This window comes from Protopterus annectens, chromosome 9.part0 (assembly GCF_019279795.1).
Source record: "Protopterus annectens isolate FY-2018-M chromosome 9.part0, PAN1.0, whole genome shotgun sequence".
Taxonomy (NCBI): domain Eukaryota; kingdom Metazoa; phylum Chordata; order Ceratodontiformes; family Protopteridae; genus Protopterus; species Protopterus annectens.
This window is the reverse complement of record NC_056743.1, coordinates 99,594,608-99,620,987: the sequence shown is the minus strand read 5'-3', so window position 1 is coordinate 99,620,987 and position 26,380 is coordinate 99,594,608. Positions and strand designations below refer to the sequence as shown.

The following is a 26,380-nucleotide window of genomic DNA, read 5'->3' as shown; positions in this document are numbered from 1 at the left end:
TTGTGAGTTTCGATTGTAAAAATCTAATAGTTGATATTTTTATTTGGCACAAAGTAACTTGTGAGTTTTGAATGAATATTTCCATATTTATCTGAATTATCCTATCACAGACATCCTGATCTGTATCCATTACCATGCAAAGTATCATGTTTTTGACACTGCATCTCCAGTAATGTTAAATGTATTTAATATAATCTTCAAACCTTCACATCTGTTTGTGCCACCCTGGGCTCAGTGAAGCCTGTATATAATGTATAAGACATGCTGGCAAGACTCTCTCTCTCACACAGACATTTTTATTATATGTTTCAAAAAACTCCAGGCAGACAATGAAAAAGATTGATAGATTAACATCTAGAAAGCTAAACAGAAAGTAAAATGTATAAACAGGTAGATACATTACTACACAGATAAGAGAGGGAGAGGGAGTTAATTTTGTTTTAACCCCCAACATCTCTATCTTTTTAAGATTGAGAAGTGTGGTTAAGGGGGTTCCTGTACCTTTAAAATGAAATTAACTTTGACAATTGCAGCAGCTTCTGACCAATCCAATGCATGACAATTGCAGCAGCTTCTGACCAGTCCAGTACATGTTGACTGTTACCAGGTAACCACTACATGTTCAATTTCCTGAGTCTGTCAAAGCTGATACAGCAGTGTCACACTATGCTGCTGGTGTATCATTCTGACACCTGCAGAGAAAAGTTAGGAAGGTGAAAACTTTTCCCATATTGAAAATTAATGCACTGCTGTACCATGACAGATGACCTATACTGTGTGGCTTGATGTCAGTGCCTCTGTGAATATGGTAACAATGAACATGTGCATCATTTTTATTTTTACTCTACATACCTTATGCATGATGGCTACTCTTGGATGTTATTGGATTTTCCACTGCTGCTTCTAGTTTGCAGCATGGTGTTGTAGATAAATGTACACTGGCATTGTAGCGCATGTTCTCTTTCACAGGTGGATGACACATTTGTGATCCTGGTGCAGCCTACCAATGAAGCTCAGAAAAATAGACAGCATACATCAGATATAATGTGACTGGTCTATTACAGATCATGTGATCATGCTTTTAAAGCCCATCCCTAGTCATTAAACTGCACAATAGTTTACTGCATTGCATAATTGCAAAATGATATATAAATAATACTGACTTATATGGAATTCTAGATGATTTTCAGCTTACCCTGCTTTGTATAGTTGCCCAAAAATTTGCTTTGATCTTCTGTGCAATAACCCCCGCTGCACTACTGCAGCATTGAAATGCTACTCATTCATGAGAGGCTGCGCTGCCTTTTGACTTGCTAACACAATCATCATGAACCCCCTCATGATATCTTTGAAAGTATTTTGTTCATTGTACTGCATCAAATTTTTGAGTGCTAGATCTGTTTTTTTCCACTGTTTTCCAAGGCAATGTCAAGGGCTTTTAAGTAAGCATTTAGACAGATAAGTTACTTCACCTCTGAAAAACATCTTCTTGTTTCGGCTTTTCCCGGTTAGGGGCCACCACAGCGGATCACCTGTCCGCTCATGATTAGCAGTGGAGTTTTACAGTGTCGAGTTGCCAGCCCGGCGTCCAACCTTCCACAGAAGGCACACACACGCACACACTCACACCTAGGGCCAATTTAGAGTATCCAATCCACCTACAGCATGTCTTTGGGATGTGGGAGGAAACCGGAGCGCCCAGAGGAAACCCCCGCGACCACAATAGGGAGGACATGCAGATTCCGCACAGAAGGCACCCCAGCCAGGTAATGAACAGGAGAACCTCTTGCTGTTAGCTGGCAACGCTAACCACTGCACCACTGTCGCCACCCTTACTTCACATCTGAAAAACAAATAAATAAATAAATAATGCTTTCACCTAATAAACAAACTGCATTTTTCCTTTGCAATTTGAGTTGAACTCTAAATATGTTTTAACCTATTTGTCATTTGTTAACTGGGCTAGTCCAACTCAACCAGTGGCCCATTTTCAGTGAAGACCCAAAGAGAAAAGCTTCAGACAATTATTACAAAATTACAAAAAAGAAAAACATCTGACAATGAAGTTTTATGTAAACATTACAATACTGTGCTTTACATGAGAACATTATAAATTTACAAAAGGCCTGAGAATGAAGTTTACATAAACATTATAATAATGTGCACAACATGCAGTACAAAAGTTGGATTTTTTTTTAATCAACAAAAAGAGAAAGAGATGCAAATGAGATAGGACACTTGCAATACGTGGGCGTTAAAAGTGTGAGAGGTGTGGTAACCTATTTGTCATTTGTTAACTGGGCTAGTCCAACTCAACCAGTGGGATCATTGTAGTGACAGGTGTTGGTATTTAGTAGAAAAGCTTTAAATTCAGATTTAAGGAGATTTATGTTAGAAATGATTCAGATGTTAATGGGCAGTTTGCTCCATGCATGGGAAATACTATATTTGTAAATAAGTTGTGTTTGGTTTATAGGTGTCCAGAAAGAGCTGGTTAGAGCTGTGGGGAGTTCTGGTAGGGGGCATAATGTGATATTAGTGAGGATAGAGCAGGACAGGAAAGGGGTTTTAAGAGTAGAGTATGAGTCACTTGCAGCTGGGAGTGAAACAGGTGCTGGGGGAAGTCAAGCCACTGGAGTTGTTTTAGTGCATGGCAGTGATGAGATTTGTTGAGTTGGTTACTAGCAAATCTTGTAACATTATAGTATGATTGACAGAGTTTAGCCAAAAGGGTAGAGTGTAGATATGAAAAGATGGGGGAGACATATAGTAGACATGGAAGGAGGAAGGCCTGAGGTAGTTTCTGCCTAGAGTCAGGAGCTAGCTATTTTTTATGTCTGTAGAGTAGGCCAAGTTTTTAATTGGTCATTTTGATACAGTGCTGAATATAAGTATCAAATTTTAATTGGTCATATAGAATAACACCAAGATGTTTAGTATATAAGTCAGGTTGTATGATGGCATTGTCGAGAGAAGAAATGGTAAAGGTTGTTTTGAGGTTAGAGGGGGGTTTTGGAAAAAAGAGTAGTAGCTTTGTTTTGGGGGGATTTAGAATTAGTTGGTTGTTGGTTAGCCATTTTTCTACAGATAAAAGCTGTGCTGAGTAGTAGAGAGGAGGTTTGAGAAACTGTCAGAACACGTAATAAAGGTAGAGCCACCCACATATTGTGTCAGGGAGGATGCTGTACAGGCATTATGCAGTTGGTTTGTGAAAATATTAAAGAGTAGAGGGCCAAGAACTGAGCCTTGAGGCACCCCAATTTGGACTGGTAAGTAAGGGAGCAATTAGCCTGCCAGCTTACTGATTGTTGTCTATTAGTGAGAGACCTAGTGAACCATTTAATAGTAGAGGGAGCTCAGGTGAATTGTGATAGTTTATCAAAAAGTTTGGAGTGGGATACAGCATCGAATGCTTTAGAAAGGGCAAGAAAGAGGCAAGAAACTAATACATTTTTGTCCATGGCTTCAGCAACAGTTTGAGCAAAGGGCAGTAGATGTACTATGATAGGGTCTGAAACCATGTTGTGTAGGGGTTAGGAGGTCATTATCTAGAAGGTACTTAATAAGCTGTCTGTGAAAGGATTTTTCAAGGAATTTAGATAGTGGAGAGAGGCTAGCAATAGGTCTGCAGTTAGATGGTTCATTGCTGTTGCCTCCCTTGTGTAATGGAGTGATAAAGAATGATTTCCATATATCTGGGATGGTGGATTATTGAATAGATCTATTGAACAGGATAGAGATGGGGTAGGCTATTGAGTGAGCAGCTAGTTTAAGAAAGAGGGAGAGAATGTCAGAAGAGGGGGAACATGGCTTCAGCTTAAACAGGAGAGATTTGATGTAAGATGTCAGGATGGGGTCGAGTGTGAAAGAGGGAGTATTGGTGAAATGTGGAGTGGAGTGTGAGTGTTTATTGTTCTGACCTTGTGGGTAAGTTTGTGAATAGATTCAAAGAGGTGTGAATTTAGAAGGTGGCAGTTTCAAGGGGGGCTGGGGGTAGAAGGGTTGCCTGGGTGTAGAAATATTTGAGGTTAAACTTATGGGTGAGTTGGGCATTGGAGTAGAATTTTTTTCTTATCTGTATTGAAGTGTATTTTAGCCAGATTAATGGGATTATCTACTATTTGTAATAATTCTGTTAATTTGTTTTATTTATTTATTTTGTGTGTGAAAATTTCTTCACCTGTGCTGTGCCTACAGATGGTCTATTGTGATCAGTGTATTACAATTGTAAACAAACAAACTAAATAAATGGCAAAGAGCAGAAAGCCAATGAATATTAGAAGATAAAGGGGTGGTCACAGTGCAATAGAATACAGCTACAGTAGAAAAATGTATGTTCTTTTAATCCTGCCAGACAAACAGATATGTACAGTGGATAGCTTTGCAGGGGAGCAATTTGTTGTGAGGACCTATGTCTAACTACGAGTTTGACCAAAATAGAGTTTGAAATACATTTGTTGACCACTATTTGTTTTATTTACTTTATTACAGTTAAACATCCGAGACATGCACAGACAATATAGTAACCATAATTCCTTGGACTGGGTTCTGTACATGAAAATTACTTGCTGCTGTTCTTTTCGTATTTATTCTGGCATTGAAAGACTAATGCGATATTTTTTGTGAAGTAAGTCATAATACCTTACTGTGGCTATTAATTGTATGAAACAAAATGGAAGTTCTGCTACTGTGGCCATTATTCTTATTACAATCAGACATTGTAGGCCTATATTGTCAAAACGTGGCTTTACCTACCATGTGGGTGTGGGCTACTGTTGTAGAAAAAGTATGTCATCCTCTTATTGTATGCTGACTTCAAGTAGTCATTACTGTGGCATGAATAGTATGCATTAATGTGAAGTTAAGTTGGAATACTTCACTGCTCCTACTGTGTTTTTGTATGGAACAAACTTGAAATACATCAGTATGGCTATTGTTTTATCATGATCAGATGTGTGAGATGTACTCAATTAACAAAGGGATTTTAGTAGATGGGTGGGGATGAAGTCTGTCTGCAGATGAAAGCAACTTATCCTTTTGTTAACTGTTCATTTTAAACTATCTGTAATCAGGCTTTGCAGTACTAATGTGAATATGGTGACTGATATGTGTTTGCATGAAACAGTCTTGAAATACACAACAGTAGCAATTTGTGTCAAAATCAGAAAGTTGAGATGTACTTAGTTAAGAATGTGGCTGCAATTCTGGGTTGGGGTGGATGACAGTGACTTACCTTTTTGTCATTTGCTTGTAAAATCCTTAATCTGGCCTTGCAAGACTGGTATGAATTTGTGTGAAGTCACCTGGAATGTTTTACTGTGGCTACTGTATATGTGTGCAAAGCAAACTTAAAATACATTACTGTGGCTATCATCAACATCATCATCATCATTATTATAACCACCCTCTATTATTATTATTATTACTACTACTATTGTTATTGTTATTATTCTATATTTGGACTTCTAATATTCACATAATCAACAATGTGGCTATAATTACTGAGTATGTGGACTGTTTGTACTTGAAAATTAATAATCTTGCTGTCACCATCAAGTTAAGCACTCATTAGTCTGGCTTTGCAGAGTGAGTGTACATTTGTGGAAAACAAGTTGAAATATTCTACTGTCACCATTTTGTAACAATTTGACATATGAGGCTTACATAGTCAATAAGCACGCCTTATCTGCAACACATGAAATCAGTTTATCCCATTTCAAGTCTTATGAATATAGACTGTGGAACACTCAGATGATGACAGCAGTATTATGGTTGACATGCTCTGAAACTGGTAATTTTGTTATCGTTATTAAATGTGTTCCTTTCTATATTCAAGAAAACAAATTTACAAAAAAGCTCAAACCAGGTTAGCTGTATTTGATAATAGTTACAATTTAAAGCAATCTGATAGATAAGCATGTATTTAAAACAGTCATCAAGACAAATTAAAACAAAAAGTGTACAGAGGGTCCATCATCTGTAGTTAATCCATTACTGCACAAGATACCACCTATATACTTTTGCTCTGATTTAGAATACACTTTTAAAATGTACCATGCTTTATATGTGATTATCTGTTTAACACTGTATAAAAATATTTCTTCTTGCACCTTTTCATGATGTCAGTATTCATCTTTAGGAGCCTAATTAACAAGTTGCAAATAAAAGTAAATACTGCAGTCAGTCTTTTTTGTTTTGCTCATTGGTAAAAATGAACAGAATATATAAGAATTCTATGAGTATGTATTGCACATTGGTAAAAATGAACAGAATATATAAGAATTCTATGAGTATGTACACCTCACATGTCTCTAAGGACAAGCATCCAGAAAATGTCATGTAATTTATAGAAATTAGAAAACTTATGAAAGAACATAATCTCTGTTTTCATGTAGGTCTGCATTGTTGCCAGATACTCAAGGTCCATGATGGAAAGTGCAACACCATTTTATCTTTGACTGAAACACAATCTTTGATTAAAAACACTATTTTTTTTTCTTTTTCATACATATAATCTTTTGTATAATTATAATTTTTATTTAAGCCTTATAATTATTTAACATAACATCATCTCATGTTTGTAATACTCTGTTAGATGTATTGACCATGTGTTCAATATGTTATCACTGACAAATGGAGTAAATAGTCTTGTTTATTATTTCCTGTAAGTCAGCCAACATACCCAACATCATCTTCAGAATAGACATGCATGCATACAAATATTTCAAGCACAAGCATTAATGCCCTTCTAGCCTGCCAATATACCAAACCACTTGTTCCAATAATGTGTCCAGTATGTTCTTAAAAATATCTAAACTAGTGCTTGCTTTAATGTTATTTGGTAGTCTGTTCCATGCATCAGCTGCTCTCTCAGAGAACCAGTTAGTGGACTTCTTATTCCTATAGAATCTTCTGCATAGGTTGTCTGATGATTCTCTTGTACCTTTTGATAACCCCAAACAGTCCAAGAGGTAGTTGTCTCTAAATGCCCTATATACCCAAATAACATCTCCTCTTAGATATCTATAAGAGACACTTCACAAGTTCAGATATTTTAGTCTTTCATAATAACTTAAATTTTCACATCCGTGGATGCCCTAGGTATTTCCACTGTACTCTTTGCAGTTTACTCATGATTTTCTTATAAAGTTTCCATATTGTTATTCCATACTCAAGTTTGGAACTAATGTAACTAACAAAAGTGACTTCATAATTTCTGATTTCCTAGACTTTACAAATCTTTTTATACAACCTATAGTTCTATAACTATCATTAACCCATTGGTTGATATGATTAGAAAAACACAAAGCTGGATCTACCCATATACCTAGGTCCTTAAATAATTACTGTACTTCAATAATTACTGCAAGTCCTGTCACTCAAGAGTCCTCAGAAATGAGTCTACAGTTTCAATCACTGTGTGCTGTATTAAATATTCACCTTTCAGTTTATGTCTCCCAAAATCGCATATGCTTAGTTTTTGATGTATTTATCATTGTATTATTCTCCTGTACCCAAATGGTCAATTCAGTCAAGTTCTTTTGCAGGCACGCCTTATCTGCAACACATGAAATCAGTTTATCCCATTTCAAGTCTTATGAATATAGACTGTGGAACACTCAGATGAAAAAGTTAGGTTTGAAACATTAAGGGTGTAGGATATACCCTGGGAGACACCCTGACTGTAACCAAGAATTTCACTTGTCCAATTGCTGTATTATGATACTTTCCATGTCCTATTTGTGAATCATACATCTAAAAAATTATAAAAGGAATGAATAATCAAAATCAGTAACCACAGAATTCAAACAGAACTTAAATCAACTTCAGTGAGAAAAATCACACAAGCAAAATATGACTAAATACTAAATTAAGAACAGTAAAGTTATTCTAACCATACAAGTTCTGAAAGTCAGACAGAAGTTGTAATTCCTTTATATCACTGTCGGACTTATTTTTAGTAATCCTGGATCCTGGATTCGCTCCTGTGCTCTTCAGTACATCAGGCAATGAGTGCCCTTCAGCACTAGTTGTTTCTGTAGCATGTATGGGTTTTATGGGCTCGGGTTGCTAGTCCAAAGCCCAACTCTCCTCAGAGGGTGCACCACACACTTGCATGCACTCACTCACACCTAAAGACAATTTATAGTGCCCAGTTCTCCTACTGCATGTCTTTGGAATGTGGGAGGAAACAGGAGCACCCACAGGAAACCCACACAAATGCCGGGAGGACATGAAGAGTCCACATAGAAGACACCCCAGCCAAGAATCAAACTGGAGAACCTCTTACTGTGAAGTGACAGCACTAACTGCTACAGCACTGCACCGTCTTTCTTTTTAATAATAAAGACCAATAAATCACAAACCAAGATACAATTGTTTAGATAAGCTCTAGATTGTCCTCCGCAGTCTGTGTGAATTCATAGCTGACTAGGCCCCATGGGAATGGCTCGAGCTTGACCTTCTAAAACATATCACTTTCTAACAACCAACAGTGAAAATTAAAGGTAAAAGACATTTTTATGTATCATTAATGTTAAAGAAAATGAATCCTGCATTCTATGCATCCCTGAGAGTCCTTCCATTTTAAAAGCGATAGTAACTCCTGGCAGCCATAGGAAAAGCTATTCCAGTAAACATCCAGACCTATTTCAAAGCCCTTGTTAAGGCCTCTTTTAATAGTCAGTTAATATTAATCTTATCTGAAATTATTCCTTCTCCCATTCTGTTTCTGCTGCAAACCAAACACGTGATTCCTGTGACACCTCAATCTTCTTCCTGAATATCTGCTCATAGTCAGCTTTACTCTGTTCCCATCTTTCTTGAGCACTCTTACAGGACCAAAATACATTTACAGCTTCTTGAGCTTTCATATTGCATTGCCTGCATTTTGAATTTTTTCTTCCTCTCACTTCAAATACCAATTGTACAAAAATCTGGTCCCATATACCCATATACCATATGATTTGTTTAGTCTACTGATGGCTTTCCAGATCTAAATCCACTGATCACTGTTTAGGTTAATTATTTTTTTAATCTGAAAATATATTTCTAATCCGAGCTGGAACACATTCATCCTGGTTTCCCAAAAATGCTTGTATACTGTGAACTCTCCCCTTTCTTAATGCTAGCCAATTTTTCACACAGTGGATGGTGAGCTTTAACTGATGATTGGCTGGTGTGCCTATGCCTTACATATAGCCTTGTCTGAGAAGTATTATCAAGAAGGGGAGCAACCTGGTCTTCCTTAGGTGTTCTTTGCTAATCTTAAGTTCATCCATTTGTTTTCAATAATAAATCCTTTGCTCAAACAAGATGTTAATATTTTTGTTTGATTTATCTACAATGCATTGAAGTTTATCAAAATCTCATGATTTCTGCCTTTATCACAGGTCATGTCCTTCCTTTTCAACAGACCTTTCATTCAGCATTCTTCCCACCCTTCACACACAAGGTAATTAAAATATAACCTTATCTTCCAGAAGTCCATATATTTTTTGCATCATATGATTGAGCCATCATACAAGATAGATGAATGTAATCTATTTCTTGCTATGTTACCTTTCTAGTTTCCAAAAACAATATCTTCTGCTATGTGATGACTCTTTTGAAGATCCTTCTGCTGAAAGTGAAAAGGTAATGTAGCTTCACCAGGAGAATCAAAACACTAACTGCATTACTCTTAACTGCCAAAAAGATAAATTTAAAGATAACCTCACATAAATAATATTTCACAGTCATATATCATAACTTTGTCTTTATTTCTAGCATACTTTGATGTTTAACCTTCTCTCAGGACAGAATAACTAGGGTAGTTCATCTCTTGTAAAGGTTCACAGGCTCACCTACTTTCCCACTGTCCCAATCTGACTAGTGTTGTCATTGTTCATTACATATCAGCTCTGATCTCCTATCAAATTCTTTAAGCATATCTAAGTACCTCACCTACATAAAATGCAACTTTCCTCAAGTATTTTAAAGAAACTGTACCCCCGTTCTCTACTTTCTGCAATTTTCACTTAATTCCCAAGACTAATTCCTCCATAACTAAAACAAAGAGTCCAAGAAAAAGAGGACATCCTTGCATCATGCCTTTCTAGCAACTTCCTTCCACAGGCACATTGCCATTGAACAGGAGATCAAAAAAGAAGTTATAATATTTTTGCTCACTTTATAGCTCTGGGCCATATAGAGCAAAAACAACCTCTAAATGTAATTGAAGGTTTTTCTAATATTGAGGAGAACACTACCATCTGAAAGCCTCTGTCTATCCAAGAATAATATAAACTTCACCAGGGCATACCACTTGCAATACACTAATTGCCCTGATAAAAACATCCCCCAGCCCATTATCATCCTAGCACATGTCTAACTTCAGGGTCAAATTGTGAAACAGAGTCGTAATATCAAGATTTAATAAGGAATACCCCATATCCAAAATGTCATCTCTCCATTAAGGGAGCACCATGATTCTAATGCATGGCATCAATGAAGAGAACCTGTCCCTAAACATTAACCTGTTGTAAATCTATCCTAAGGAATTAAAATGTTGCTGCTGACTCCACTTTATACACTTAATAAAAAATCCAGCTGGTCCCACAGATTTAATAGATTTTAAAGTTGAGATTGATTGAGGAAACAAAACATCACAAATTATATGGTGAACAGGCTTGATTATTTACAGAAGGTATACCCTGTAGCCGACTGGATAGTTAGATTAAGGAAAGAAAGTTGAGTTTAGATGGAGATTAGAATTCTTGATAATATCACAGGTAGAGCAGAGACATCAAATGGCAGTGACAGATGGTGAACTGAATGAGAATATGCAAAATATATTGCATGAAGGTTTAAGGAAAAGAAGAAATAGTTTATAGTCAATATCTGTGATGTAACTGGTAATATATTAAATGAAATCTACTGGGTAAGGGGAAAATATATAAAATACTATTTCAGTTCATGTGAGAGTTTAGAGAATTTGAAGTTGGAGTCAAGGAATAAGGGGAAGGTGAAGGATAAGACACTGGATCCCTAACTGAAATGGGAATGTTCTGGATATTCCACTTGAAAAATCAGAGATGTTTTGTTTCCTTTTCTACCTGTCTGTGTTTGAATAGCTGCCTTTATCCTATTCTATTCAGTATGGCCAAATCACACTCTAGTCACTTAATTTTCTTGAACCACTTAAGCTGTAATATCCTGCAGCTTACTTCTTCATTCCACTCACCTTCCATTAATATGTAATCCTCCTCCACTCTCAATTGTCCAGATTTTCACAGAATGTCAGGATTTTTGTCTCATATATTTAGTTTCTTGTTCATGAAATGTGTGGTTTTTCTAATCATTGAGGAGTGAAGTCACTAAATAATATACACACACACACACACACACACACACACACACATATATATATATATATATATATATATATATATATATATATATATATATATATATATATATATATAGGTTTATAGTCAAAATGTCGACATTTACTTGCACGACAGCCTCCTCCTCAAACATGGTAGGAGCAACATTCATGTGTACATCCGTTTAGAAGGACGTACATGGGGCAGGGACTCAAAGCATGACTGTCAATGGGAGATTTGCACATTAAGAGCAACAGAAATTGTTGACTTTGTGTGTCGTCCATACAACCTAATTAAAGTGTATGGTTTGACGTTATTTGTCCCGGAAATCACCGTTCGCATAAGTGATTTTCGTGTTTTTGATAGTAAACTATATATATATATATATATATATATATATATATATATATATATATATATATATATATATATATATATATATATATATATTCACTACATATGATTGAAAGTTCATACGACCAAAGCCCATTTGACTGAGACCAAATGACCGAAAGTTCATTTGACCAAAAACCCATATGACCGAAAACTCATTTGACCAAAAAACAGCACTGGCAGTCTGTAGAGTACTGTAAGGCAAGTAAAAGGTATATGCCCTGGTCCCCACTGTAGTGCAACCCTGGAGTTAGAATATATTGTTGGGGGGAGTGCAGCCCCCCACATTGGGGGTGTGGATGTCGAAGCCACCCACCTAGTTTGACCAGATATTGTCTGGTTTGATTTGATATTGTTTAGTGAAACTGAAGTTTGTGGGGGCCTTCGCCCCCCACACTTCCCCAACAATATATTCTAACTCCAGGGTCGCACTACAGTGAGGAACAGGGCATACACCTGCCAGTGCTGTTTTTCGGTCAGATGAGTTTTCGGTCATATGGGTTTTCAGTCAAATAAACTTTCTGTCATTTGGTCTCAGTCAAATGGGCTTCGGTCATATGAACTTTCGATCATATGTAGTGAACCCATATATATAGATAGATATATATATATATATATAGATATAAAAACACACACACATATATATATATATATATATATATATATATATATATATATCTATATGGGTCTAGGACATTTCACTGAAAGTCAAATTAGTGTGCACTTTTCACTAAAAGCTCAGTTCATTGAAAACTCAATTCATTGAAACACATTTCACTGAAAGTTATATATGGCCTTTTCTCCACTGTAGTGTGACCCTGGAGTTAGTATATATAGTAAAGGGGGCACAGCCCCCCACATTGGGGGGTGTAAGGGGCGTAGCCCCCACATATTTTAAATATTTTGAACTATATATATGGATACTTGCAATTCCAATATATTACTGTTTTCCGAACATAATAGATGCTTAAAATATGTGGGGGGCTATGCCCCCACACCCCCCAATGTGGGAAGTGGTGCCCCCCACACCCCCCTTACTATATGTACTAACTCCAGGGTCACACTACAGTGGGAAAAAGGCCATATATAACTTTCAGTAAAATGTGTTTCAGTGATTTCTGTTCAGTCATTTGAGTTTCAGTGAAATGTGCATTCAGTGAACTGTCCTAGACCCATATATATATATATATATATATATATATATATATATATATATATATATATAAAATATACACAAGGTTCAGACTTCATATCTTTTGGAAAAATGCACTGCAATATAAAAACTATTATTCTAGTAACTTTCTAGGTTGAGAAGAGTAATATTTTAAAATTTGCTCCTCATTCTGGGCCTTCATTTCTCCCATTATTTTTAGCTTTGATTTCTTGCACTTAGAGGTTGAAAGTTATGTCCTCCCTCATTTAACTTGCTTGAAAATTCATGTTAATTTGCTATATCCATGACAAGAGGGGCATTATCAGAAACGGACATTTACGTACTTTCTGTTTTCTTTTTCTTTTCTCTCAGTCTGCTGTTCACCTGCTGTCACTCTCAGATCCCCACCGACCCCCTGCTTTATTCATTTCCCTTCATAAAAATGTTCTACATCTCATTAGGCTCTTTGGGGGGTGAGAACCAAGTGAATAGGAAGTAAGGCCATCATTTGTATGAAGGAGCAAGATTTTTATATTCTATAGCCTAACCTTCCATGGTAGATGCCTGGGGTATGTTTTTGTGCAACAGGAGCTGTAATTATCATCCATGCCACTAAATGCAATATAGTCAAAGTCCAACCCCCACAGTAAGCTGCACAGCTTTATGCTCTGAAAGTCTGCACTGACACTCAGTCCCCATATGTTTCCCTCCCCAGAGGGGTCAATAGTTTCTACCCCTTCACTCTTCTCTCATCCCATCAGGTTCTTCCAGTGTTGGGGCAATTTAATTGAACCCAACTCACCTGGGACATAGGGCTTAGTTCTCCTAATTTTTGTGGTAGTGATTCTGTTTATCTTTAGATCATGTATGAGAATATAGTTTAATATGCACCCCTGCTTAGTTGAATCCCTTGGAATCACATATGCTGTGAAGAGCCTTTATGTGTCCCCCTCTAAAAGTATATCCAGCTGCCTCTTTCAATAGACTTTCATAGAGCATGTTGATTTTTCATTTAAAGCTTTTTTTTCCCTATATTCTCTATCCTTCCCTGCATTTGTAGATGTACTGAAATCACCTAAATCACACATGTATCCATTTATAGACATATTGATCCATGCCTGAAGAATCCCATGGAAAATGTAGGGTTGTCATTTTTTTTGTTTGTTTTATTTGTTTGTCTATTTAATATTATTAGCATCCCTAGTCCCAGGCATTGCATGTAAACATAATACTGAGAGTAACTGCAGTGTCTAAACAAAGTACTAAGAATAACAAACGTAAAATTCTGCATAGAACTCATTAAAAGTACTGCCATCTTAAAAATTAAAAACCAAAGGAAAAGAATAGCCCTTCTATTGCCACAATTGACCAAGAAGGAGAAAGTAAAAGTAAGCAAGACAGATATTTTTAATGCAGTTTTATTTTTTCCTATAATATCTTGTAGCTTTATCCGCATATTTTTAGAATTGCATACTACACATTTGTGTGCATTTGTGTAATTTTATTAAATTATTGCAAGAAAGTTTTCTGAGAATGATTGACATCTGCAATGTGAGGTCTTTGCCTCCATTTTTATTTTAGTTAAACATACCAAGTAATAACACTGACTGTGCACCAAAAAGCATTTATTTTACTTGACTGTCTAGCATGTGTTTCACGATCCTGACCAGTGTTTTGCTGGGATTTTGAGTTTTATTTTATTTATCTTTTGCTGACTGGGTTAGTCCCACTAAACGAGGGACACTTTTCAGGAAAAACCCAAGGTGACATTCATACTGACTATGGGAAATTTGGCCAGGGCAGTAGTGAGTTCTCCATCTTCTTTTTGATAAATGCCAAGGAATTTGTTGCATTCTCCTGAGGTACCACCAACTCAGGCAGATGGGGCTTTGATTTAATGTCTCATCCAAAGGCTGTAACTCTCAGAATTGCAATGCCCTCCTTATGCTCCACTACAATGTCAGTAACAGAAGGTAAATCTAAGCACATGGAGTAGGAACAGAACCCACAGCCTTCTGATTTTCCAGCATCAAAAACCACTAACACTGACCTCTGTACTCTTATTGTCACTATATGTTACATTAGAGACTCAGATAAAAGGGAAAATTGTTCTAAAACTAGAAACTTACATTTTCCCTTGTCTCTCAGTTCTGCAACTTCACATCACAGTACAGCACCTATGATGAAAGCAAGCTCCTGTAAAAGATGTTGACAGTGTGGGAAAGTGATTAAGCAAATGTAGTATTTTGGCATCCAGCTAAGAAGTATATAATCATGAGCATTGCACCCAATTTTGTGCTAACAGAATAATGCAAGCATATTTTTTGTGTGTCAAGTCCACATTTTCCATACAGTTTATTTTACATTGCTTATAATGATTGTGCTGTTTGTTTTTCATACAAAATTCAAATATTAAAGTTCATTCATAATAAATTTATGTAAACAGTAGTCACATTAAACAATATTTCATATAGAATATGTTTCAAACAAAAACATTTGACAGTGTCATTAATACTCAATTGGTTGTTGCAAAAAGCAAGAAACCTAGAAATTTTAGAAGATCACTGACTGTCAAGTATTATTTGTGCTTAAATCTAAACCTTTTATAATGTTTTAATACTAAAACAAAATTACCTGGGGATATCTGTAAAGTCCCAGAATTTGAGCCATTTGAATGGAATTCTGAGATGGAGCATCACCTATTATAGCAGCCAAAGAATTCCGGATCTGGCAGCGGAAGTTTGGAATGTGAAGATCCTGCCCTGTTAGGAGCCACATTACTCCAAGAACAGCTCTTTGTACTGCTGTACAGGAATCAAAAATCCCAAATCCCAGAGTAATATTTGGTAAAAGATAGGGGTCTGCATTAATTTCATCTACTGCAAATATTAAACCCTGCAAAAACTGGTAGTTATTAAACGTGAATCTGTTAGAAGAAAATACAATGATTTGAGAAGTTATTTTATAGAACGTTTACAAAAAAAAATAATAATCACATGAATTACATGGCATTAGATCACAGCAATGCATAATCGATAATTAATAGCTTGATGTCAGATTGCTCCAGTATGCTTCCATAAAAGGAAAAATCCATTCTTGAATTGCTTGTGGATGAAAATGTACATTTAAAATGTTAGACATTTGGCTGTCCACTTAAATTTCTGGCAGTTTTCAATACTATTGTACTTACAAAATGTTGACAACAAAACTGTAGTTCATGCTTTTTTGCAACTGTCATTCTCCCATCAGTTATGAATACCACTGGTTACACTTCCATGATGCCAAATTATCAAAATAGAAAGGTGTACATTAGCTTAAGAGGCAGCACTTTATCAACTACCAGGTGATCTGCTCTATAGGTACCCTTATCACCGATATCTGCACTGGACGCCCTGTGTGGGCATAAGTTTTACAGATTTGGCAGAGAAATACCCTGTGTCTGTATGCAGGCCAGCTAAGACATCATGTGGCAACCTCACTGCTGAGTATATCCAGAAAATACAAGTAAATGAAGGGAGTCCACATTAAGGAAAGTATCCTGGATATTGTATATCATTTTTCTGGCATTACTCCTACTCTCTCACCTCTTGTATCATTATAGGTAATACTGGTTGACAACAACAACCATTACTTATGACTAACTTCACCCCTCTGAAGCTTTTGTGTGCTGATATATTTCAGATACATTCCCAAACAAGATATGTGCTGGCTTAAAACACAGGACAGTTTTTCTATTTATATTAGTGTTTATTCCACCAGTTACATTAATTAAACATTTAGAAACGTGCTCTCCTTTTCATTGCATACACACTTTTTCGTCACTTGGTACAACCATTTTTAGCTAAGAATTAAAGCCTCCATTTTGTAACCGCAACACTTATGGCTAATTTTGTGCGTAATATAGGCAAAATATATTTTCATAATATTCAAAGTTAGCCCTTCTTAATTAATTTTATTTGTATTTTATTTATTGCTTTATTGACCAGGGTACTCCGACTGGGCTGTTGTAGTCCTTTTTCAGTGGAGGCCCGGGGGAAAAAAGCTCCAGTAAGAAAAATAGGCACTTTTATACAACAGCGAAAAATATAAAGCTTAATGTTACAATATGGACTTCCAATAACTGAAAGGCAACTAAAAGAGAAAAATCAAACAGTAAAATATAGTCATCACATATTAGTACATGAAAAATTTGCATATAAAGTGAGGTTTAAAATGCAATTTACAATTTTACATTTAAAGATAGGAGAAATGTGACAGAGAAGGTATGGGAGATATGACTGAAATACAGAGAGGAGGTAAAGAATGCATGAGTAGTATGTATATTTGTTATGTGATATAGAGATAAAGAAATTTGTACTGAAGATAAGGTGAATCTAAAAGTAATGAGTATACACTGGGATTTTGCTGGATGGAAAAAATGTCATGATAGTGAGTGAAGACAGGAAAAGTAGCAGTTATGGCAAAGGGGTAGAAGACAATAGATTTATACTGAGAATTTGCTTTGTTGAGGTTTAAAAGGGTAATGTTAGATGTGTAAAGGTCAGAATAGTCTAGCCTGGAGAGGTACAAGAGCAGAGTCAAGTGTTTTTAAAGAGTTGTTTTAGTAAGATTTTAAATCTTGTAGAAATCAGCTGGAACACCCACAGAGTAATGTTGAACGGGGCTAAATAAGTGAAGCCCAGCTCGAACAGGCAAACGAAGATTTATTGTATCCACAAGCAACAAAACATACATAGATCTCTGGTTAAGCGCTTTCACCCACAAAAAGTGGACTTCATCAGAACACAAGCACAAGATACATTTAGTAATTTATAATCTTTTTGGCACCAAAACTCATTCAAAATTTTAAAGTGCAAGTGCCTTAATAAACAATTCCATAAATACATATGAACATACTGTACATAAATGTTAAAAATTCACTGACTATTAAAAACATTATATATATAGTATTATTTGTAAAAAATATAAATGTTATAATGGTACTTGTTCACTACAGTGATAAAGAGCTAACTTCCTATTTTGTTCATTAGGGTATACAACCCAGTAGATATCTTATCAAAAATATTCAAAATTGATAAACCAAAATGTACACTATACATTTTAAACTTGTGTACTGATATTTTCAAGTAATTCAAATATGATTATAATTAATTGTTAAAAACATTAATTAATCAAATAATAAATTGTAAAAAAACACTAATAATCAGATTATAATCATCACCCAACATCAAAATGTACAGAATTTACCCTAGTTGCAGTAAAGGTTTAATTGAAACATACTAATTCCTGGTTCCCTTGTGGCATCAGTTAATATTTGCCATACACTTTCCTTCTTACCTAAGAGGGCTTTAATGTTTCCCCCCATGTAACCCTAATACAACTTGATCAATAATAGCAAATTTGAATGTATGTTCAACCCCTCGCAAATTAATATGTCTATACAGTGCATTGCTGATATCGTTTACTCTTATACAGTACAGATGATCATAAATTTGTTTCCTGAACTGTCGTTCGGTCTCTCCAATATAGTATGTGGGACGTGACATACACTTCGCTAAAAAAATAACATATTTGCTATTGTAATAGCCATGTCTGTAGTGGACATAAGTCCTATTGATGTCATCCAACCTCATCCCTTCAGTTTCAAGTATCGGAAAACATTGTTTACAAGCTCCACACTTCCTTGTATATTTACACAACTTGTTAATATTTTTAACTGTGGACACGTGTTCTAAATATTTCTTTAAATTAACCCCCATTTTGTTAACAAACACGGGGCTATCCCCTAAAATATTCTTAACTTCTTGATCCACTGCTAAAATATTCCAATTGTTTCTTACAATGTCTTTAATGCAATTGACATATGATGAATATTGAAGGCCAAATGCCCTATTATATATTTTATTCTGGGGTGTTTCACCTCTTACAGCAATAATATCTGATCCGCTACCCAACAAAGGGGGATATTTTTTACCACATTCATTGATTACATAATTAGTAACATCATTTAACATAGGTAGTGGATAACCCCTACTAACAAACATTGATTTAATATTATTAATCACTTCTTCCATAATCTCATAATTGGAACACATGCGGGCTGCCCTAATACATTGCCCTTTGTATATGTTTTTTAACAAATGTCTGGGATGGTTGCTAGTATACTCCAAATAACTGTTAGAGAAGGTTTCTTTTCTATATATTTTAGATGAAACCCTTCACTGGCATGGCTAATGTATGTATCCAAATAAGCAATACCATCGCAACTATATTTATATGTAAACTTCAAGAAATCACTAGTGCTATTCAAAAATTCAATAAAAGATTCAATCATTTTCACTGGTCCATCCTACAAAATAAATATATCATCCAAAAATCTTGAATAATAGGTAACATATTTGTAATGCCTACTACTAAATAATTGTGTCATCTCCCATTCCAACAAAACAAGATTAGCAAATATGGGGGCACAAGATGCCCTCATCGCAACCTCCTTAGTTTGTCTAAAATATTCTCCTTCGAAGTATATATAATTGTGATCTAAAACAATAGTCATCATATCTGTTATAAGACTTATCTTGTCCCAGTCCATTTTGGAGAACTTCCTTAAACTATTACAAAAATCTTCCAACCCTTACTGTTTAGGTATGCAAGAGAATAAATCAGTAACAAATGTTGGAAGTTAAATTTGCCAAAAAAATCTATGAATCCTTAATCATATGAGGAATGTTAGCATAAATAGGTTTAACCCATCTGTCAATAGCTACACCCAAAGGGTAAGTTTTTGACTTACTACCAGACACGATGGGACAAAAAGGGGGATGCCTAATAGTCTTGTGAATTTTTGGAATACCCACTATTGTAGCTAAAGTGGGATGGTCAACTTTTAAAAAATTATATAAATCAGTAGTAATCCTGTTGTCCAACATGTATTCTTCCAAAATCAAATCGATACGTTTGTATCCAATATTAATTTAATTAATGGATACCGTTTCATAATTCCGTCTCATGTAAGATTTTGTACATCTCGTTAATGTAGTCTAGGGAGTTTAATACTACTACTCCCCCCACCCTTGTCTGGTTTCATTACCCAAATGTCCTTATTGTTAGTCAATTCTACTAAACGTTGTCTTTCACCTTCAGTTAAGTTATCCTTGCTGATCCCGTTATTAATTTTTCTATTAATTTTATATATATTCTGGGTCACTGTTTTTCAAAACTAGCCACTTTAGGGTGGGCAGGTGGAATAAATGTACTCTTCTTTTTTACAAAACCATTGTCTACCGTTGGGGAATTATTTTTAAAATATAACGCCAAGTTTAATCTCCTACAATATAATTTAGTCTCAATTATTGTATCTACTAAGTTAAATTTGACACTAGGGATGTATTTCATTCCTTTAGATAGAAGGGTAGATTTTAAATCTGGATTGGTTGGTTTGTTGTCTGATGCTGATAGGGATAGAATTTCTGATTTTGAAGGCATTATTTGAGTACAGGGACAAACCAACAAAGTTGCGGGTTTTTACTTATATTTAATAGAGACCTGTCCAAGAAACATAGTGGTCACATAGGGGTGTAAGGTTCTACTACGTATTGCAGTGCACTGCAAAACTATCTTACACTGCAAGCCTTAGTGCAGTACCAGAAAGTTTTGTGGTTTGTAGATTATATTATGAACAGCTGCTAACTGGCCGATAGAGAGACACTGTGGAATTTCTAGCCTAACTCTTTTAAGGCTATACAATAACAGGATTTTTTAGAATTTAGTTTTCTTGTTATAGCATTGCTCAGTTTTTGTAAGCAAAGATTGCTGAAAGTCGGTGTTGATGGAGGCATAGTATAGTAATAAATATATTAGGTACACAGGGGCTATATATATATATATATATATATATATATATATATATATACACTTTTTTTTTTTTTTTGCCATTTCTGGTTAAAAAGTGTTTGATATTCAAATACAACAACCTATGAAGAAAAACTGAATGAGGCTCACCACAGCTCGAAATAAAATGAAATAAAACCACGATTTATTGACTGCAGTAACAAAAATAAGTAAGCACTTTCACGTTTTTACAATGCTTCTTCAGACTTTCAAAACTGCTAACAACTACAACCACATTATATACTGTGATCCACCTTTGTACTGCTCAATCAATCAAACAATTAATCCATCACATAACCATTCAATTCTTAAAATGACATACTCATGAATTCCTATATACTATGTGTATCTTATGTCTTGATAAGACCCTCTCCTAAACTAAGTATATTAATACATATTTGATAATGATATAACATGTAGACAACATTTAAACTGTGTAAATACATATAAAATATGAAGCTAAAAAACAAAATGCAATATATATATATATATAAATATGTATAGGAATGCTCATAAAATATAATATGTAAAAACTTTTATAATATAAACTTCTGAAGAACACATACCAACTTATTAAAAAAGATGGATATATTGTGAAACCTCAACATGTACCTATATAAAATTGCTCACAGATTAATGAGCGTAGGGGCGCACTGCTAAAAATGGTTTTAAAGTAACTTTTTCATTCAAACCATGCCCCCTGTGGCTCTGTAGCCTTATTATCCATTTGTTTTCACGTTCTTCAGTATGATTTCTTATGTCCCCCAACCTATTTGTTACTTTAATCAACTCTGTGACATTAAATTTGAACTTGTGTGTCATCCCATTCTCTAATACATGTCAAGCTAAAGCATTGTGTTCGTCGTCTCTATTAATTGCATATAAATGCTCTCTAATCTGCTCCCTAAGACTCCTATTGGTTTTTCCTACATAGAAACATGAGCAACTCTGGCATGCAGCTATATAGATTAGATTTCTTGACTTGCAATCAGCATAAAAATTAAACTTATATTCATGTCTCGTGTCAGGATGTTTGAAAAAATTACTTCCTGATGCATATGTGCAATGATTACAACTTCTGCATGGAAGCGTATCCTGTCTATTTGTCTCCAACATGTTTCTATTGCTACTATTTTCATAACATAACAACCTTTTGAGAGATTTCGTATTCTTATATGAAAAACTGGGTTTATGTCCCACTATTTGAGCTATTCTCTCATCTGTGGTGAGTATTCCCCAGTTCTTTTCAAAAATTCCTTTAATTCCTTTGTTCATATTAGAGCATGCATGTATGGATATTCCTTCTTTTCCAAAACATTTGCAAACAAATGCCATTTCTATATTTGTATAATAATATTCCCTATCTCTATGCTTGATTTCAGGCAATTTGGTTACTTAATTTTCCCCACGGCGGCCTATTTGTTTCCTAAGAAAACAGCACGAACCACACACAAAGCAGTCAGTGATATCTTCCCTAACGCTGTAAGATCTTAAAGTATCCTGGCAATGTCAGGTGAGAACCAGGAGGTGGAGATGGGCCTCAAGAGTTTCATATCAGTACAAGGGGAGGTTTGTTTTTATGTTCTGACTTCTACCTTTGCTGATATGCACCACAATGTAGTACCACAGTGTGTACTTCCATGTCTGCTGGTCACATGTATTGGACTTCACCACTGATCTACCTCAGATCGACCCACTTTTTGAGCCACATATTTTTGTTTATATTACTTAAGGAGCCAAAAAAGTGTATAGATTCTAAGTTCCAGTAGTCAGAAACGAGCATTACTTTGATGTTAAATTAACATTTTACATTTGTCTGATAATTTATATTTTTCATTCAGTTTTGTGGGGAAGACCATACATAGCAAAACAATTTGAGCAGTTGGTCTGCGACACAATAAGACAATGTGGGCTAATGATTTGTAATATGTAAGCATAAATGTACATCCAAACAAATTTATTGAACTCAACAAAACAAACAAACACGATTGAGCGTGCTTTCGTCAATTAGACTTCCTCAGAATCACATGGTTGCAACAGCAGATCCCTTTTATATAATATCACATCTCAATTGATATTAATTAACACGTCAACAATTGATATTAATTAATACAATGCTTAGTTGATCACTATATGGCTACTTGAGTTAAAAATACACCATGTAAAATTGTTATTATTCACCTTTAAAAACATGGAAAGAACTTTAAAAACAAGAACTAAGTCCATATAGATCTCTACGCTTGTAGATGTATATGTTTTTGTGTGTGTATCCATTCAATATATACACCATTATTACAATTATAGGTATATATAAATTATAATACCCAAGCGTATATTAAGTATTACATGAATATATAGATAAAATATATAGTTATTGTAAATATATATGAATGTGTAACAATCCATATATCTGTTTAGTATATAAATAAATAAATATATAAATATATGTACATATATATATAAATATATAAATAATTATATAAATAAATGACGTATAAGAATATTTGTAACATATGTATACCATTATAATATTAATATTAAAATTAATATAAAATTAGAACCAAAAAGGTAGGTGTTAAAAGTTAATGCATATGTGGGAACTATATTGGTCGTCTCGTACTACTATTGTTTAAATTGAATTTTGGGGTTGTTAGCTAGAAGTTTTAGTGCAGGTTTTATGGAGAAATATAGGGATGGCTTGGTTTGAGCAAATGTTGACTAGTTTTAAATTTCTAAACAACACAGAATGTAGACTTGTACTAGAAAATATGAAAATTGTTCTAAAAAATAATTTTATATATTTTCAGGGGGATATATATCACCAAATTGATGGGGTGGCAATGGGGTCTGCCTGTGCCCCCATTTATGCCAATATAGTGATGTTATATTGGGAACTGGAATATGTGTTTAAATCAACATTTTATGAACAGATTGAGAAATATTTCCGCTTTTTGGATGATATTTTTATTCTATGGAAGGGGACAACGGAGCAGGTAGACGAATTTATTAAATATTTACATACTACCACCCAATTCCTTGAATTTACATACCAGTCCAATACGCGCACACACACACACACACACACACACACATACATTGTGCTAATTGCAACACCTGTACTTAGCCCACTCAGAGCTTAAAATGCCTTCAGGTTTTATGGATGCAGCAAGATGCATCATCTCCCCACGATTGGGAAGCTAACATTTACCACTTACTTGTACACCTGTGGCCTTGTTGGCTTTTCCATTCCAAAGCCCTGCTCATGAAACTTAGTTCACTAGAACCACTGTGGAGGCACCAGTACTTGGGCCAAGACAGCTGGCTTAATGCCCACTATTTTGTTTCTCAGTATACAGGAATTTTATTGGTACATCTGTTATGACTTTATTCATTGCAGACTATTGTGATGTCTTATATCATATAAGCATTTTATCATACGAGATAAGTTAGTGTTTCTTACTTTCCACAATGGTTTGGAATCTGTTGTTCAATAAACAGGAAGTCAGCAAAAGGCTTCTTATAATGAACTGGAAATATCCCTCCAATCACTATGTCACCGTGTTTGGTATAGCCACTAAGTTTGGTTCTTGTCAATTCACATCCCTTCTGTGTAGATTGGCAAACAGCAATGCAGACAGCAAGTGTAAAAATAAACAGTGAAGACATGCTTCTAGCTGAGATTACCTTTCCCACTGCAAGTGTATCCTTAGTTTATCTGAAAATAGTAACAGATTTAAATATAACATTGTTAGAAACAAGGTGATTCAATTAATGTAAAGTAACATCTTTAGCCTGCATAAAGGGTTAGTCTGTTTTGTGCAGGATATAATAAAGGCTGATAAAGTAGCCAGAGATTCTAAAGAGTCAATGCCTGGTACAGTACATTTTGAGAGACTTCTAAAAATGTTGATATAATCCCTTATACACCAAAGGTATCTTATTGATAAAAGAAAATTGTAAAAGCCAAATGTAAGCCAATTAAATGTGTAATTGCAAATTTAATTTATAATGCTTATTCAGTGTAATGCTATCCCTCTAATTCAGTCAAATCTGTAACTGAGGTATACATGGAAAAAGTATCATAAAAGGACAAATAAGTCACACAATTGATTTAACAGACCCTCAAGGGTGCACTTCACATAAAAATGAATGGTGCAAGATATGAAGCACCTACTTTTATTTTTTTTTTCTTTAGAAAGAAAACTTTAGTAGTTACTAGACAATTGAGGTTATAAGGTGAAAACAAGCTGCTTCCTATAATTCAAGGCTTAGTTCCCTTAGCTTCCATTTGCCTAGTGTATGACTCTAATCAAGTCGTTTAACCAGACATTGCTCTGCAGCAATTGGAAAATTGAGTTTGTCTCCTTGACTGCATGTCTGCTTAGGTTCATAGGTTCATAGGTTGGTACTAGGCTATCAGCCCTAGGGCCTATACAAGCCTAGCCATAACAATTCCCTGGCTATTTCTTCCCACATTATTTACTTTCCTGGACCCCTAACTATCTAGCTATGAACCTTTCGAAGTTTCCTAGTATTCTGCATGCTTATTTTTATTTATTTTATTCTTACAAAGGTTTTCTCTTATTTACCTGATGTACTTTTCAAAAAGTGAGTACTCCAACAATGCAGTCCATGCTTAAATGTGTACCAACCTATGATGTTTCTGTATGTGCATGATGACATATTTCACATCCTAGTGGGATCTGGTTCACATTGTTGTGAAACAAGTTTTTTGTTATACTGCTGTTACTCAGAAGTTCAGTATTTCTGCATTTCTCCCTTAGCTGAGTGGATATACAAAAAATGTTTTGCAGTTATACCTGGTGTCATACAGTATTGAATATTTCTAAAAACAGAAGCATGTTAACTTTGGCTTTTTCAGATAATGCAACTTTCATCCCACTGCACCTCATTTATGGTTTATGTCCCCCCTTCCCCCCAGCTGTAGGACAGACTACTTTAAGAGATGTTAAGGAGGTAAATTATTCATTTTATTTGTTATTGCAGATTCTCTTGCTATCCACATATAATTATATTACAGACTGTTATCAGTCAACATCCAAGTTTTACTTCTGTTTAAACAGAGCAGGCACCATGATAAAAAAAACCTCTAATCATAGTCCAGTTCACATTGTCAGCAACATTTCAACTTTTTGATTAGTCAAATACACCAACTATTTTTAAAGTTAAACTGATGTTAGATTGTTAGCATGAACTTAGAGCGTCAGCATTGCTAGAATTTAAATTATGTCAAGCCTATTACTGCTAGAAATACATTTAACAAGTAGCCTCAGCAATACGGAACAATTTAAATGTATCTCCTATTTATTCCTCTCTCCAATGTGTATAGATGTTTGTGTTTAAATACATAAACATTTGTTTATGTTTATATATATTTATATACTACAGTTTAAAACACACATTAATTTTTGGGATTTGAGAAAGTTAAAGAAATGCTCACAAACTTTCTTACACTCAAAAAGCTGTGCTATAGTCAAATATTTAAACTTTTCCTTCTTCTGTTCCGGTCTTACTGTTTTTCTTCAGATGTACATCCAGTAATAGAATAGCAATGACA

The 26,380-nt window shown here is 34.9% G+C and overlaps 1 protein-coding gene across 1 annotated transcript in view; it reads right to left on the bottom strand.

Moving 5' to 3' along the window:
• The window catches only part of LOC122810499 (vomeronasal type-2 receptor 26-like), a 139,214-nt gene that overhangs the window by 90,530 nt on the left and 22,304 nt on the right, over positions 1 to 26,380 (bottom strand). Inside the window, exon 5 of the mRNA XM_044082080.1 lies at positions 15,547 to 15,838. Coding sequence (XP_043938015.1) covers positions 15,547 to 15,838 — 292 coding nt within the window. The remainder of the gene's footprint in view (positions 1 to 15,546; positions 15,839 to 26,380) is intronic.